General features: G+C 42.4%; 1 protein-coding gene across 1 annotated transcript in view; it reads left to right on the forward strand.

Moving 5' to 3' along the window:
• Window positions 1-583: 583 nt before the first annotated feature.
• Window positions 584-17,822, forward strand: part of TEDC1 (tubulin epsilon and delta complex 1) — a 70,571-nt gene continuing 53,332 nt past the window's right edge. The window contains exons 1-3 of the mRNA XM_071565595.1: window positions 584-764; window positions 1,682-1,760; window positions 8,351-8,553. Coding sequence (XP_071421696.1) covers window positions 600-764; window positions 1,682-1,760; window positions 8,351-8,553 — 447 coding nt within the window. The 5' untranslated portion in view covers window positions 584-599. The remainder of the gene's footprint in view (window positions 765-1,681; window positions 1,761-8,350; window positions 8,554-17,822) is intronic.

Below are 17,822 nucleotides of genomic sequence, written 5' to 3' on the forward strand. Positions count from 1 at the left end.
TGGACTTTTCCTCTCAGGAACTCACACTGTTTCCCAAACAGCAGATCCACTTCTCCCCCACTGCCATCCAAGGATTAATCCCTGGGATTGCTTCATTTAAGGGGTTTTATGCCTGAGCACCTTCGTTGGCTCCATCGCACCCCACTGAGCCAGAGGCAGGCGGGAATATCCACAGCCCTGTGGCTGCCAAACCCCGTGCTCTCCTATCATCCCAGCAGGGACTCCTTGCTGTGGCTGTGGCTGCAGCCGAGCTGTGTTTCTCGAAGGGCCGCAGTAGGGTTTTGCAATAGCTCTCCCCGCCAGGAAGGGTGGGTGTTTTCTGCCGGGCAGGACACGCGGCAGTGGCTCAGGGCGCCGTGGGCAGTGGGAGGTGACACGTGTGACTGTGGGTCACTGCCCAGGGAAGGCCAGGAGCGTTCTCTCCCCCACGGCACGCGCACAGGCGGAACACGCAGCGGGACGAGCCGGGATCCAGGATATCCAGGATAACCATGGAGACAGCAGGGAAGGCCGCAGGGCTCCCTCCCGGCCGCCAGGGCGCGCTGCAGCGGGCGGCGCGGGCGGAAGAGCGCGCGCGCAGGGCGGGAAGCGGCGGCGGGATGGGGGGGCGGCAGCCGGAGCAGCACCGGGACCACCGGGAGCAGCATCGGGAGCGGGGCCGGGCGCTGCCCGCCGCCGTGGGCGCGCTGTGCCGGGCCCTGCCGCCCCGCGCCCGGCCCGCCCCCGACATCCTCCGCCGCGCCAGGTTCGACCGGCCGCAGGCGGTGAGCGCCGGCCGTGCCCCGCGGCCGCCCGAACACCCCCGCCCGCCTCTCCGCCTGCGGGGGCACGGGGACAGCAACACCCGAGCGGGACTGGGCCGTGGGACCTTGGGACAGGGTCTGGGTTGGAGAGTGAGAGGGACTGAGCCCTGGGACAGGCACCTGGGTGGTGGGGCTTCGGTGTGTTCCGCAGCTGACACGAGTTATAGGTGACTCTACCAACTCGCTGCTCTTGCAAGGGTTTTATCATACTGCGGTTTTAATTTAGAGCTTGGTATTTCACCGTGCTCTGCAGCGCCTTTCTGGTGTCCCCTGAGTTTCGCTGCCCTTTACCGTGCCCCAGCTTGGGTCTTCCTGCTTTGCCTCCAAGGCTTTCAGGTCGCACACAGGGTGCCCCCCTTGCTCAGTTCGCTATTTTAAGGATTTTACGAGTGTTGACTGAAATTCCAGCTGCAAGAATCCCTATCAGCTTGTCAGCATGCTGTCCTTGTGCGGCCAAGAAATGATTCCCAGTTCCAACTCATTCTGTGCTGCCTCCTATTTGTGAGTTTTTGACACTGTTATGATCGGATCTTTCCAGTATCTTCAAGTGCTTGTTTGATTACGGATGAGTTGTGCCATATGTCGTTGTATCAGAGCAGATTTTGGAGGCTGTGCTCCTGTGTGCTTATGCCTCACAGTAGAAGTGCTGGGTCTTGCTGTACAGGCAGCATTAGCCCTTCTCTTTCTGAGTGCACCTTACTGTAGGTAGAGTTCATAAGACAGGTAATACCTGCACCTGCCTGATTTGACTGTGTTGGCAGGATGCAGGTGTGCTCTTCCATGTATATGATGCTCAGATATGGGTTTAATTGTCTAATTAAGACTAAATACATGACATACCTTGCATGCTGATTTCCTCTACCCCTGTCTTTTTGCAGAGTCTGGATTTCTGGAGGCTTCTCTATGCGCTTCTGAAACAAATCCATGGAGGCAAGTGGACAGAGTCTGATGCCATAGGTAACTTGGTCAGTCTGGCTGACTGCAATTTCCATCTGTCCTAAGATATACTGGGATTAGTTTAGTCACACCTTCTCTTTGGGTCCTTGCTCCTTGTTCAGACTGCTCTATTTTTAATACCTGTGCCACCAACATACTGTGCATCACAGCAGGCAGGTTTACTTCCTCTTTGACTTGCTTTGTCCAGGAAACTGGAATGTTTTTGTGTCTTCCAGAGGCTCTTCCTTCCATTTGACATTTTATTGCAGGTAAATCTTTGCAATGATCTTATACGTTCTCAACATCTACAGAGATATTTACAGAATTAGTTCTGTTTTTCTTTTGAGTCCTCCTTTCCTCATATGACACATAATTCAGTCATTACTTTTCTGTCAAGTTCTGTGTCAGTGCTGTGAATTGTAACATGTGAACCATAAAGGGAGTGTTTTGTATTTAAGTTCTAGACAAAACAAGAAGTAAAGTGTGTGTGATTATTTTAGGAAGACCATGAATAGCTTTATGGACAGGACCACTACTCCAGAGAGGAGGTGAATGTAGGTTGGCTTCTCACAATAACAGCACTATTTATTCCTTCAATGCATGTTATTCCAAGTACGACACTATTCTCCAAACTTCCCTCTTGAGACATGTCTAGAGCCATTTCAGTGTCACAGGAAGTTTTGAGAATGGGATTATGATGAATCAGGGTCTCCTCAGACCAAAACTACTTGCAATCCACTTTTGTCCTGAAAGCAGAAAACCCTAAACAACACTGTTTAAGCCCCTGAATAGCTGTGAGTCTGGTGGCTCTGTAAGTGGAGTTTAAAAAGGTTAAACATTGTGGAGTGTGGAGCATAACTGGCATAGTTTTGCTGGCAGCTCAGCAGGAAATCAGCATGTTCCTGTTACTCACAGGACTGCTATTTTTCATTTGGCTGCTTTTATTTTGCCGCTCATCCACAATCTGCTGTATATGGTAAGTCTGTTTATTGACTGTCTCCTACAGCTTTGTGGATGTGGTACTGCACAAGTGCAACCTCCTTGAATCCTGAGTGCTCCCATACTGATTGCCTAGAGCATTTGGAGACAGGATTTCCACCTGCATGTGGCAGGTTGCTGGCTCTAGAGAGAGGAAGCGCAGCCTCTGCTGGTATATTGTGAGGTAGGAATGTGTGGTTCTGTTCAGAACCACTGAGCTGATTTTTAAGAAACTTCTTAGTCACAACTTGGTGATTAAAGCTGAAATTGAGGCTGGAGAGCCATACTGTTTTTCAAAGGACACTATAACTACCTTGCTTGGCAAGTGAATGAGTTATCTGCTGCGAACATGATCAATATTTTACTGCTTTTCGTCTCTGTCCCTGCTCTGGTCTCTTGTGTATTTAATGCAAGTGAAGTAAGCCTTGGGCATAGTGACTAAGTAACTTTCTCAGGTTTGTACAGGATCCTGTTGTACAACAGAGAAGATTCCTCTAATCCACGTCTAGTGCATTAGTCCATGGATCAGGCTTTCCTTTTCTTTGATGTTTTTGTACAACCTCTTAATTACCTTAGCTAAAATGAGGAGAGCAGCAGTTGCCAGAACCCAGAGAAAGGTTGCAAAGACTGTTTCATTATAATGGTTACTGTGTGCTTAGGAACAGCTTTCTGGAAAAGAGAAGCCGCCATTCTCCAATGGTCTTATATCCTTTATTTTTCCAAAGGAAACACTGAAATTTGGTTGGTAGTTTGCAAGAGTTGTGTGGGGTCTCAGTGGTTCTTCTCACTGTGCAGAGCAAGACCTACATTTCAAGGTGTGTATTTTTGTTTTGAGTTAGTAGTTTTTATTGGTCAGTTTTTGATCTGATGTGTCAGATAGGTGAATTTTAGAGGAGATTAAGATTTTCTTTAAACAGAACTGCTCCTAATCATTCTCATGTTATGCTTGGGATGTGATACTGTTTAGCAAAAACTTTCTGCACTATGTTTTTAATGGGTTGATGTATTTTATTGCCTAGCTAGCAGAAAATAATTGTCAAATCGTGTAAAATCATATCTAAAAAAGCCCATAGTTTAATGTTTTAAAATGTAGGGACTTGTGTGTTCTTGCAAAAAGAAACCAGAAACCCCACTGAAGCCTGCCAGTTAGTGGTTATAAAATTCTGCAAGTGGCTCTTGGTTTCTCCTTTTGGAAGAATTTTTTCTTCACACAGTGAAAAGCACTTACTGTAAACTTTGATGGGAAGCCATTAATACACTCCAGCCCCTTAAACATGTTGTGATAGTGGGTCTCTTTTCTGTGGAGTTCGAGTCAGAGGAAGCTGTGAAAATAATCCAGGCATAACCTTACTGATGAAGTCATGATTAATGATTTCATGCTGCTTGTTCTTCACAGAGGCTGAGAGCTGATGAACTTGGTGAACAACCTGACAGCCACTCCAGGTAGCAGAGCAATATGCATTTAGATAGTTGGAGGAAACATTTATTGTATGGAATTGCTATTCAGTTTTTATATATGGGAAAGAGGTCTGAAGCTGCAATATATTTTTGCTTGTTTGACAAACAAAGCACAAGATATTGTTCTGAAGCAGTATTTTCCCATAATACCACTACCTTTGCAGGTGTTTCTTGCCTGAGTGATGTAGTAATGTATCTGTGTCTGTTCGTGGTTTATAGTTCTTTTCCATTTTAGCCTTCCAGGCATATTCCTTGTTTGAATATCATCTTGTAGTTCACTGAGAATATTTGTCAGGATTCATAGAGTGGAAGAGCACAGCTTGAGTATAGTTTTAAGAGAGCTGAACCCTGAGGTTCTCATCCAGCTTGATCTTACTTCCTGAACATACTTTTATAAATAGCGTACGTGGAGAAGAGATTAGTTGGAAGGCCTGTGTGGGTCTTTCTCTATAAATTGCCTAATCCTAATGAAATGCCATCAGATGTTGTCAGAGAGCAGGTGTTTGTGATTGGTGTTGTCTGCTGTCTGGGTGATAGTTTCTTGTCTCAGCTGTGTGTTGTGGAGGAATCCATCTTGGTGCTGGGTATGTAACCTTATGTAACCTTTACTACCATTTATCGGAGCACCGTTGCTTTTTAAGTAGAACACTGTAGGGATGGGGAAAACTAAGTGACTTCTCTAAGGTCAGAGAAAGGCTCTTTGAGCCCCAGTTTCACATCCATGCTTTGAGCACTCACCCACAATTCCTGCCTGATACTCACACCAATCTGTACTCTCTCCTGTGAGGGCACCGTGTTGCAAGGGGAGAGGTGAAATGGGTAAATAAAGGACCAGAGCAACAAGAAATTCAAGTGGTGAATTGCCCTGGTGGATCTCTCCTGAGTGGTATATTAGAGCAGGGAGATAATAAGGGAAAAAACACCTGGCTTGCTCTCCTTTCCTGCACTTTGATGTGTGATTTTTTGAGGAGCTCCTTGAACTGCAGATGGCAGCATGTGATGCTTGTTTGCCTTGAAAAAGGAGGAAAGCATGTACTGATCTTCCTTCCTTTTGGAATATTTTTACTTTTACTTGTTATGGCAGTTCTTTTCTTGTCTGATGCAAAAAGAAAAGGAAAGGACAGCATGAAAATCCTGCTCATGTGAGAATGCTCAAAAGTGATCAAAATAAAATCTCTAATATCAGAGTCCTCTTGTGCATGAGGGATTGGAGTGCATATCTACAGCAAGATGTTTAGCAAGCACAGACACTTTTGCCACCTTAACATTGTGAAGAGAAGCTGCTTTTTTCATTCACAGGTTCTGCAGAAAGATCAGAGTGATTTAGGTGTTTGGGTTTCCTTTTTCTGTAATGCAGAAACAAGCTAGATTTAAAACTGCCATGTATCTCTGCAGAAGCTCTGCTCTGCAAAACATTAGTCCTGCAAAAAATCAGTAGTTCTGCAGCATTGTGTCACCTGCTTAATCATACTCCTAATCTTGTTTTTTGTTCTTCAGTCATGGTTAATGTCTTTGTCAGGGATTCCTTTGTAGCTCCTGTGCTGAGTATGTGTAGTAATTTGGTGGCAGTTTCAGCTGTTGTATTTGCACTGAGGAGCACTCTGCAAGGGTGCATTTTCTCAGGGATCTTCACTTCTGTTTTCCTAAATCCAAAAGTTGTTCAAGCAGTCAAAAAATACACTTTCCTTTGGTTTGTCGAGGCACAAAGTGCTTGGTGGCTCCTTATGCTCTAGCTCCTTTCAGTCTCAGCAGAGCCATAACAGTGTACTGCTCCTTTAGGGTTACTGTCATAGCTCTGCTTGTAGATCCTCCCTGTGTCTTGGTTGTGTATTGCTCTTGGTGGGTAAGACACCTTTACCATCTTGCAAATCAAGTTAAATCAACTTCTCTTCGCTGTGGGAGTCTCTTGTAATTAAGAAATTCCTTTTGAGAGCAGCATGATTTTTTTATTGTTTTGTGTTTTGAAGTTGGTCATTATGTGGTTTTTGAGCTTCAGCAGTGGATACCAGACACAAACAATGCGTCAGTGCTAAGGGATGCTTGTACCACAAGTGGCAAGGAGCAGACAAATGAGTATGTAATATCATGAATTGGTGTGTTAATTAAGGACAGCAGTGACAATCCTTGATTGTAGAAGGTTTGTACTTCCTGTTATTTTTCTGTGTGTATGTTTTATATGAAATGCCATGGAGATACTGAAGCATTACACTGGAAAAGGGAAGCAGCTTTCTTCCTTGCTTTGTAAAAATACCTAAACTGCATCAAGCTGTAGATTCCTCTAGCACCACCCAAATGTGACAGCTGTCAAAAGTGAATGCCCTGGGGAAAGGAAAGATCAAATATAGAAGGATACTTTCAGGGTGGGGGGGGTATTCTTTCAGCTTCCAGTGATTTACATCTCAGACTTCCCAATCCAGAGAGGATATGTTTGTGTTTCATAAGCTTCCATGAACTGTTCTGTAAATCCAGTTCCTCCTTCAGCCTGTGTGACTCTAAGAGTCCATAGTGTTCTATGGCCAGAAATTTCAGAGCTTTGCTGTATGTGTGAAGAGCTTCTCTTTAACTTGTTTTGACTCCTATGCTTGCTAACTTTGGTGGCTTGGAATTCTTGTGCAAACAAATTATCCCCTCTTCATCTGTTCCACAGCACTCATGGTTTTGGAGTTTTGTCATATCCGTTCTGGATCATCATCTTATCCTGCTTCATCAGTTCTTAAAACGCAACTGTACTTGTGATTGTACTTGTCCTTTCTCTCTGTTTCTTCCCAAATCTTCTGTAGCTGTTATGGGACTGAAGAAATGAGAGTCACAGCGGGTATAGGCAATGATGGTATGTTGTTCCTTGTGTTCTGTTTAGTGTCCTTTCTAGGTTTCTTACATTGCTTTGGGATGCATATAAGAAACAATTGTGATATTGCCATTAAAAATCTTATCATCTAAGATTGTGTTCCTGAGTCCAGTGATCAGCTCCAAGCCCATTCTTATGTTAGTAAAGTTAGGAATGTTTCTTGCCTTGTGCACATCGTTTTTTGGTTTTTCTAAAAATAATTTTATCTGTTTTAAAGCTTGGCCTCATCAGGTTCTGCAGTCCTTCATGATCTGCCTGCATTCTTGACTACTAATATCACATCAGCACCAAGTTTTCTGTCACTGTCACGTTGTCTGAGTGTCATTTTGAGTTGTTTGAACAGCAGCTGTTTAGCACAGAGCCCTCACGTGAAACCACTCTTTGTTCCTGCCCTCTGGTTCTTGTCTGCTGGGCACTTGTCATTGATTTAAGGGCCTTTCCTCTCCCTCTACCACAGTGCCTTAGTTTATTTGTGCTGGCTGAATCCCTCTGGAAAGTCTAAATGTCCTGCATTGGTTAAATCTTCTTTAATCACTTGCTTGTAGTTGCCTCTGGAGAACTCCAGAAACTTCCTGAGCAGGACTTCCTTTTACAACTCTTAGTTCTTAGCCAGTAGTTGTTGTTGTTGTGTACTCTGATTATGTTCTTTATTCTAGTTTTGCATTAGCACATAGCTGGGGCTCACAGGGCAGCCCCTTTTTTAATAGTAACTTTCTGTCTGTGTTTGCTCTGTTTTACAGTTCTGTAGTGCCTGTCTTGTAGCTGTCAGGTAACATTTGCTGGTGTGGAGGAATATGGATCAGAGCATTCCTGAGAATTTAATAGCCTGTGTGGTGTGCTGCTTTATCTCTGTCTGCTCACTGGTGCTCAGAGATTTGCAGCAGGCTGTGAAACTCCTATCTCTAAATTCCAGTTTCATTCAGGAGTAAAGTGTTTCAGAATGTTTACTAATTCATAGCACGCTTGGTGGCTCATGAAAAATGAATAGCTGAATTGGAGTCCGGTTGTAGTGGGGATGGCTAGTTACATTTTTTGCCTTTGTTAAGCTCCAAGGGGCCATTACTGGCCTTGATCTCAACTTTGAGTTTCTTCTTTTCCCTTAGCAGTAGTTACTGTAGATCAGAATGGGGTAGCATAAAGAGGGCTTTTACCCTTTACCTCCTGTCCTTTGCCAGTTGTTGATAAAGACTGTAGTCCCCACTGACTTCAGTAATCTGAGGCTTGATTAAAAATCTCACTCTCAGAGGAGGCAGCAGTTTCTGGAACTGAATGGATAAATGCAATGGGTAGTGCAGTGTGTTGTTCTCAATTGTTTTCTTCTTTTCAGATAACCAAATTAGGTTTGTAAAGTCAGCGTTGTGGTACCACGGCTATGGCAGGCCAGAACTCTACGAGCTCCCTGACGATGGCTCAGCGGGTAGTCGGGAGCTGCTGCTGGCGTTTTCCTGGCTGCTGCACAGACTCGGCCTCTTGGAGCAGCTTTTGGCTCGGAACAGAGTAAAGACTGGGGATGAAACTTCTGTGTGCACGGTGAGCATATTTGTGTCCTTCCACCTTATCCTGTCCATAAGTTGTGTTCTGTGACAGCAGCTGTGCTATCACTAGTGTATAATGGCTGATATCTTGGTACCTTGACAGATAAATGACTTAATCCAGCTTTAAAAAAAATGTACAGGGGCCAGCATCTGCAAACTGTTTTCCTTTCCCTTCTCTAAGCTTTCTGTGTGTAGGTCATCTGGGTTCCTTCTCTTTCTCAAACTCCCAGCCCTGCCTGAATTTCCTGATTTCTGTTTCCAGTATAGGTGAGACCAGTGTGAAGGAGTGCAAGTAAGTGAATGTCTTCAATCTCTGCTTCTGAGTTCTCAGCTTCCAGACTGTACCATGAGTGGTTCTGCAGTGCAGGCAAACAGGTTAGCAGTGAATGCTGGGTATGTTGGCATTGGGTAGAGCAAGTAAGGGTAAGGGAAATAATACTTTTAAAAAACATCAAAGTCTCAAATGGCAGCTGCTGCTCTCAGGGTGACTTATGGCTTTGTAATCTCTTTGATAGCACAGTGGGTAATGCTGTTTCCATCAGTAAAAAGAAGTTAGTACATGAAAAGTCTGCTCTGAAGTAAGCTAAGGATAGCTGTGTGTCTGCTTTAATTGCAACATATATATGCTTGATTAAAAAAAAGGCAAAAACCTGCACAAAAGCACAGAGTGATAATGTTTGGTAATACTGCTTTTAAAATCCAGTCCTTGCATTTAAGACCACACACACACGTTAATGTATAGACAGTTCCTCTGGAACACTGTGAGAAGCTCAGGACAGAAGAGGCTGGTTTTTTATGTTTATATCTTGTTTGCTGCAAATAAACTGTCTCTGCTCTCAGCATAACAAATAACATAGACTGAATTTAAACTGATTAGTGAACATATCAGTGTGGCCTCTCTAGGTGGTTGTGAGCTTGTCCTAAGTCATCCCCATCTAGTCAGACATTAATTACTGGTCAGTCTGGTTCAAAATGGTGGGCTCACAGAATATTTTAGTTTCTTGGTAAAGGACATTGTAGGTCAGAAATCCTACCTGCTGATAACCTTGTGATGTCTAAGGCCTTATGGTCTTTCATGAACACATATTTGTTTTTCCCTAGAGTGTAGGCTGCCTGGTTTTCTAGAATCTTTTTAGGGAACAGCAAAGCAGGAAAGCAAAAGTTTGGAAAGCTGCAATATAAATACAGTGTCTTCGAAAGGAAAATACTTGTACAAGTGGAAAACAGTTCAAAGGTAACAATCACCTTTGCAACATTATGATCACTATTTTGATTAGTGAGCTCCAATAGAGAAAGATCTGTCAAAAAAAAAGAGAAAGAAAAGGAAATGCTCTTTAAAACAACTGAAATTAAATTCTCAGCTGAGCAAAAGTTGAAAAATCTTCCATTGCATGGGCTCTCTAATTATTATAAAAATTTGAAGACATTTTCCTGAAATGGAAATGTTGCAAAACAAAAATCTGTGAAATAGAGTTTGGTTCTGTGCATTGCTAAGATCTCTGCCAAAATGAGCAAAGCATGAAAGCCAGTACCTGCTGGCAAAGTACATCTGTTGGTCTACTAGTGAGAATGAATTTGAACAAAATCCTTACCCTTTGTCTTCATCGAAAAAAAATGGAGTCTCAATAACTCTAGGCTTAGCTGTACTTCAAACTGATATTCATGTCATTTGCTTTTAAAATTTTGTCTGATATCCACAAAAGTGAACAGGGTCTGTTGTATGAGAGGAGAGAATGCAGCTAATCCCTAAATTAAAGGTGCAATCATGTGCTGACTATTCTTTCATCCTAAGTTTGAAACAAAGCCTACAGCCTGCTAAATTGCTGATAATATGCCAAATACCCAACATATCAAGGGCCAATTAAATTAATTAATTTCATTTCAGATTACCACTCTCTGGCCTTTTTTCTCCTTTGCAGTTCCTTAGTAACACTGTTTTCTTTCCCTGAAAATTGAACACTTCTATGAGCAGTAAAGGATTTCAAGCCAGTTATTTATAGACGGACAAGGGTATTCATGACACATGATGGACGTGGAGCTCAGTCGCAGCATGGAACTCATAATCTTTAGATCCTGAGCTGGGGAAGGCTTCCACAAGCTTACTTTTGCATGCACTTACATCTTCAGAATCAAAAACTAAGTGATTCCTGAAATTATAAACTCAGCATTGGTGAAAGCAGGATGAAAGGTGGTAAGAGGTGGTGTTTTGTGTGGCTAAGGTAATAAATCATCTTGAGGTGGTTGTTGGTAAGGACAAGTATGGTTAGTAGCCTAGGATGATTATATGGGTTGGCTGCTTTTGAAGTTAGATAAGAAAATCCTTCAGGGCACCTTGTCTGGTGACCTCCAGCTTTTTTATTTTTTTTTTTTTTTTTTGAAAAGGCAGAGCTGTGGTCTCTCCTGAGCTGGGATACTGGTACCTGCAGCAGGATGCCCCAATGAGCAGGCCTGAGGGAGCCTTCCCCCCACAGCTCTCTTCCAGCATGTGAAGTTCATAAACTGTGGGGGAGACAATTAAAAGAACAAACTGGAACCTGTGTTGCTGTGGAGGAGGAATGGGAGGGGGAGGAGGGGATTGGTGCATGTCAAACACTAGTTCTGGCTGCTGCAGTGCAAGTCTGTTCTCTGAATTTACTGTGCTGATCTGTCAGCAAGTTGGTGACTCCAGAGGCAGTAAATGAAAGTTCAAACCTTACATTGGCCAACTCTTTAAAAAAAGTAATCACTAACTCTATTAGATCTATAAAGACTTAAGTACAATCTGAATTGGAAGTTCACATCGATTTACTGAAGTGTCTGCTTGGGAATTCTTGCCTGTTACTGTCTTAAAGCACTGGGCAATTAATTAATGGACATGGTTTTCACAGGCTCTTTACACCCCTTGTGGATTTCCATCTCAGATATGCACTGTTGTGATGTCAGTTTTAACGTCTCTTTTTGCTCTGATGATCATGTACAGGCAGATTATTGTCAAGTGCTGTTCATTGATTCTTGTTTACACATATAAAATCTAGTGTACAAGACACACAGGAAAACCTGTAGGTGAAACACTCCACTGACCTTGTAAGGCATACCTGGGGTGTTCTCATTCTCTGTCTTTGAGAAGCAGATAATTGATATAAATTTGCCTTTTTAGCACGTTCAATATGTGACTAAATTTTTTTTACTTCACTTTTTAAATTTAGTACTATCACCCCAGCTTTCTCCCAAACTGTGGTGGTTTGTGCAGGTAATAGCAGTACTCTGTGAGCACGTATTCTTTCTGTTTCCAGGGAGGAATACTGCCTGTACTGGTATTGTTTCTACAGCTGAAATTAATTTATCTGTGCCCTGTAATTTAATTACGTGTGGAGGCTGTTGAGTTTTTTAGATGGGTGTAGTGATTTTATATCCCATATTATCACCAGGATATGTTTTATACACACATTTTTTTAACCACTGATGTTCTCTGCTTGCCTTTTGCTCTCTGAGTGAAACTGGACACCCCTCCCCTTTTGTGAATTTATAGTAATCAACAGATAGAGCTATCGTGGGTTCTTGAAGTTGGAATTCATGCATGTATCTCTAACATGCCTAAGTGGAATCAGTTTAAGTACTTCTGGTTGGGAAAACTGGAGGTAAACACACCTTCTGAGTCTTAGGTTTGCACTTTGATTCATTTTTTGTTTGTCACAGTCTAGTTTGGCTCACTGGCTATTTCCAGTGTAGTGTAAGGCTTATGCTTGATCTAATCTTGTTGAAATGCCTTTCTTTTACAGAAATCTTGACAGACACTGCTGTTCCATAAACCATGTTATTAGAGGAAAGTGTTAACGTAGCAGCCAAGCTTGATATTCCCCTCTGCAGAAAACCAGGAAACCTTTGGCACTAGTTTCAGAAAAAAACAAATTTTCTGGTTTTATTTCCACCTCTTCACCTATTCCATTGAGGATGGAGGAGGGAATTTTATTAACCTTATTGATTCTGACTCAGAAGCATAATTACTTTCCAGATCTTTATGGGCTATATTAGTCTGTCAGCTTTCATTTTTTGATTTCCCTCCTTTATTCCCTTGTGCTTATACTTCTGGTCTCTTTGTCCTCCTGTCTTCCTAGTAACTCTCACCATTTATGTATTTGCCTCTTTTTTCCTATTATTGTTGCTAGTCTCAGTAGCTTCTAAGGAACACTCTTTTTAAAAGCCATCTGTGAAACCTGATCAGAGGGCACAGGACCCATCAAGGTTTTGCAGAATTTCCCACACCTCAGTGTGGCTTACAGGTCTGTTGTGGCACTCTGGCTACACTGCTACCCATCCTGCAGAGGCTTCTACCAGAAACTAAGGGAGGAAAACACTGAAATTTGATTTTCTGCCTTTTTCACTTTCTAAAGTCACTTCCTCTGCAGGTAACAAACCCTGGAGTGTTAATTTTTGTCTTAGATACTAATATTACTTGTAGGCTTAAACATATTTTGTGGAAGAGGTGATTAAATTAGGAATATATTTTTTGCCATACAGGAACTGAGCACATTTGTTTGGATTGTTAAAATACAGGGGTTTTTTGTGTTAAAGCACAAGTTACAAGTGATAGCTGAAATTGTCTCCCTATCATTCCTATGTGTGTGCATATGAACACTGATCTTTTCTATGTGGGTTTTTTCATGCTTTGAACTTGTCATGGATCCTTCTTCCCAATGAAAAACAATTTCCTGTGCTGTGCTGTAAAAGGTGTAGTTACCAACATTTATCTTTGCTTGACACAGTGAATACACAATTAAGAGGTGGATTTTTTTTTCCCAGACATAATGTCAAAGTAAAATGCTCTAGCAGACAAGTCTGAAATTATCAGAAAAGCTTATAATTTATTGACTCTGCTGTGTCTCTGAGAATGTCTGAATTTCAAATAAATGCAAAATGTCTTGAACCTGACATTACAGCTCTTGTGTTCTGGATGGAGTTAGCCAACAGGCACTAGAGTCACTTGAGCTGTGGGGAGAGAAGATGATGAGGACTGGTGTGCTAATAGAATTTAGTCATACTGGTACTCTGCTGAAACCCAGTGTAGGGAGCTCCCTCCTTGGCTGTTGAGGGAACAGAGGGATTATAAAATGTTTCAGTGCTTCTCCTGCCCTCCAGTGACGGGGAGTAGCCAGTACCTTCAGTACCTTCTGATTATCTTTGCAGTCATTGGCTTTTAATGCAAACATCCTGTGCTTTTGGTGATCCAGGTTTAACTCACATTGGAGGATCCTTTGAAATAAAGCACATTTTCCTCAGGAGAAGAGAAGGAACGTGCCAAGAGGGGCATGGCAGAGCTCTGCCTCTCCTGGAGGGCAGGTGCTGTTTCTCCTGATGGCCTGTAGCTCCAGGTGTGCTGCTGGTGTGTAGTGTCCTGCATCTTCCTCTCTCCATGGGCTACCCCTGCCCACAGTGGAGCAAAAGGACGTGGGCCAGCAGGGCTGCAGATGCAGGCAGAGGAAATGCAGTGCAAGGCATTATCTGTATTGCCTTTCTTGAGCCCTTTAGTGCTCTTTGAGTTAAGGTCTACCCTGTTGTGTTTGTCTTAGTATATTCAGTTTCCATGTTTTGTCTGAATACTTAATGCAATGAGCATTGGGATTTTCATGTTCTTTTAAAGCCTTGCAGCTCCAAAGATTAGGCAGTGCTGCTGTGGTCTTTTTAAGGCATAGTGCTTTTGCTGTATTGCAGAGCTTTTAAATAACCTCCCAAATGAGTGAGGAGGGATGGAATAAAGAACTGACTTGCTCTAGTGCCTCAGGCCTGTGGCTACTGCCAGACAGTCTTGTTTGAACAAGGCAGGCATGGGTAAAAGCTATGTTCACATTTTCTGTCTTCCCTCAGCACCTTCTCTTTTTCACTCTTTGCCAAGAGTAAGCTCCTGGGAGTGCTGTTGTGAGTAGTAATTTTAACAAAAGGCAAGGAAATTTGAAAGCTAAAAGGCCTTGCAGAAACACAGGATTTCACTCTTTTTTTAATTGCTGAATATGCTATAAGCATAACTTCTGGAGCACTTATGTTTGTGGAAAACTTACTCTTCTATGCAAATATCTGGAGATTTAATTGGTATGTGCATCATGTTGGAGTGGATTTTTACACCGTCTATCTTTCCATGCATAAATCTAATCTGGATCCTACCTTGTCTAGGAGGAAATCCAATTAGTGTTGTTTATGGTGCTATTAATGAAAATAGTGTTGTCCCTTTTGCATTCATCTGTTCAGATTGCTCCTTTTCACATTTTCCCCTCCTGCAGATAGATATATGACTGTGTTAATTAAGAAAGCATGTCTGATACTGTTATTTCTGGCTATGGTGTTTAATTTTTAAAAAAATTATGCTCTGTTTAAAGATGTGTAATTACAGAACTTAACATATGTTATGTCACATCAAAACCATTGTCTGAATTATGAGTGGTTCGGAACGAGCGCTCAGTAAAAGCTGCGGAAGCACTTCATTGACCTGATTTATGTCATTGCTTATTGCTTTGCCTTTCCCAAGCCCTGCAGTGAGGATCTAAATATGCTCATTCTCCCCTCTGTGATACCAGGCTGTGTGCTTAGTGTAGTTAAGATTTGAGTGGTAACTGAGTGACTGCTTTCTGTCTAGACCCCGAGTAACTCCAGTGCAGGTGAGAGAGAAGTGGACTGGGAATGTGCACTGGAGGTTTCAACCAGCATTGCTTTGTTTTGCTCTGCTCGAGGATTAATGTCAGGGAGTTGACCTAGTGTGTATATCCATGGTTAAAGGTCTTGTCCACGTTCTTGTAGGCATGTTTCTCCATGGATAGAGTAAGCAGCAAGTTGTTTGCTGGCTATTCAGATGTGGAATCGGAGAGCTGATCCTTGGAGGAATTTCGAAGATGTCCGGGGAAAAGCCACCGCTCTCCAGGGATGATGAGCTGGAGGTGGCTGAGGCCTATCCTATACCGACAGGTGGCAGCTTGTAGTCAGAAAAGAGCATTGCTGGGGGAACCAACCCTGCCATAGCCTTGTTTTACAGCAGTGCAGGCAGCATGGACTTTTTCTTTTCCACTGCGTGTACAGGGCATAGTGAATTTAATACGGTCAGAATTTGTAAGTGTTAAAGATTCCTGTATCAGGAGGAGTAGCACAGAAAGTGTAAAAGTGTGATGAAGTTGCATGACAAAGGTTTTCTCTGTGGTACTGGTTATGACATATTGCAAGATTGCCACTGACTCTGCAGGGAAATTTGCGTTAAAACATTTTTTGGAGTTTCTTTAATTCAAAGTGTATGAACAGAGCAAGATCAGCTCCGTACCAGGTCAGTAAAATGCTCAAATGGAGCAAGTAGTGCAAAAAATGCTCCCTTCTCACATGTCTGCAGACACAATGATGGTTGCATTGTTCTTTGATAAACTATTTATATGATGAAGTTACTTGTTCAATTTATCTCCATCCACTGTTTGTAGACCTGCTCTCTGATTTCTGATAGCATGGGATTGCTTTGTGTTTCAAACCAAAAAGAGCAGCTTCATTTCTACTATAAAAGTTGAAACTTCTTAATCTTTAATTTCACTCTAAGCACATTGCATGCAAGTTGTTTGCTCAGATGTATGGAATGTAAATGAAAATTGATATATCACCATGTCTGTTTTCACACTCTCCTTTCTCTCACCCCTTATTCTTTTCCTCTGAATAATTTTATATTTTATGGCCTTTTCCAGTTCATTGTGTTTTGTGATTCTGACTTGTCTGCTCAGAACAATTCTACTGTGAGGTCTTTGGCAGTGGTGGCTCTTTTTTGGACTTGCTGCATTGTGTAACACAAGTCCATTCACACATTTTGTGTGTATCTGGCACCTTTTTTCATAACAATTCGACTTAAAATAGCCTGGGGAGGAATGCTTAGGGCAAAACTTATGTGATGTTGGAGACTGATTTTTAGTTGGCTTTGCAAACAATTTTAAATATATGCTTTTAGGGCATAAACCATGTTTAGCTCTGACTAACTCAAAGATGTATTTGTGAGCTTGGGGTAGGTTTTGTAGTTTATGAGCTACCTTAGTAGGGATGGTGAGGGGTGGTGTCTTGGAATGTGTATTTGTTATGGGGCTTTGCTGTTTATTTGCCTGGCTCTTTTACCACAGGAGAGCAGGTTCTGCTGAAGTGTGGGCAGGGTGATAGTTCAGAAATTGGCTTGAGAGCTTGTGTAAATATATGCTTGTCACTCTCATCAGGCTTGTGCTTGCTTTTCTGAGTCTTGCCAATAAATGAATATTGAGATTTTCTAACAGCAGTACTTTGAGCTTTTAAGTCAGAAAGCTCATCTGGGCTGAGCTACAGTGGGAGTGGAATTGAGGGCTTTCATTCTAGCTTCTGCTTAAGTTACATTAATCACAGGTGCTTTGGAAGGTCTACATCATCCACTTTGATATGGCTTTTGGTATGGCTTTTTTACTGCAAGTCTGTGGCACCATTCTGTAGCTGGATCCCTTCTCTGAAATGGAACCAAAGAGAAACATTAATTACAGCAAACAATTTGCAAGCAAAATGCTCCTCTGGTAAGTGGCTAGGAAATGATCTCTTCCAGAGCTGGTGTGGAGCATTCCAAGTGTGGGAAGGCTATCGGGGTCTCTGGGTAGTTGCCTTGGCTGCTCTCTTTATGAGCTGGACTGAAAAATATGCACTTCTGTATCTCAGAAGTGAATGTAGGTGTGTACCTCTATTGCTGCATAGATTAGATAAATTCACAGGGATATTTGAAGCAAAGGCACTAGCCTGGGCTGGTATTTTAGTGATTTTTGTCCCACTGTGAGAGCAGTAAATAGTCTTAGATTGTAAAGATGGGACTAGAAATTGAGGTCACAGTATAATATGCAAGACCTTTTTTTTTACCTTGTTTACTTTATGCCAGGGTAAGTATTTCACAGCAAAAGTAAATTTTTTGTGCAGTTTGTGGAATAAATAATGGAGAGATCCTGTTAAAAATTCATTGGCTGGCTTCCTTATTTTAATATTAATAAGGCAGGTTCCTACAATAAAATTAGCTCTGCATGGTGTTTGTCACTGTACTGCCAAAGCAATAGAGTCTAATGCTGTTGCTTCCTGAGATAAATCCCAGGAGACCAGTATTTGTGCTGTTCTGAAACCTCTAACCAGGGAAGTTGGAGCACAACTGTAAATTATGGAAAATGCAGATTTTAATCTGGGATTCCCGAGTCTGTGTTTGGCCTTGCGGTTTCCTGGCTGCTTAAGTGAGGTTTTTTAATGTTCTTTACACATGTGTTTTCTCTGCTGTAGTGGGTA

The sequence above is a fragment of the Pithys albifrons genome, chromosome 10 (assembly GCF_047495875.1).
Source record: "Pithys albifrons albifrons isolate INPA30051 chromosome 10, PitAlb_v1, whole genome shotgun sequence".
In the NCBI taxonomy this organism is placed as follows: Eukaryota; Metazoa; Chordata; class Aves; order Passeriformes; family Thamnophilidae; genus Pithys; species Pithys albifrons.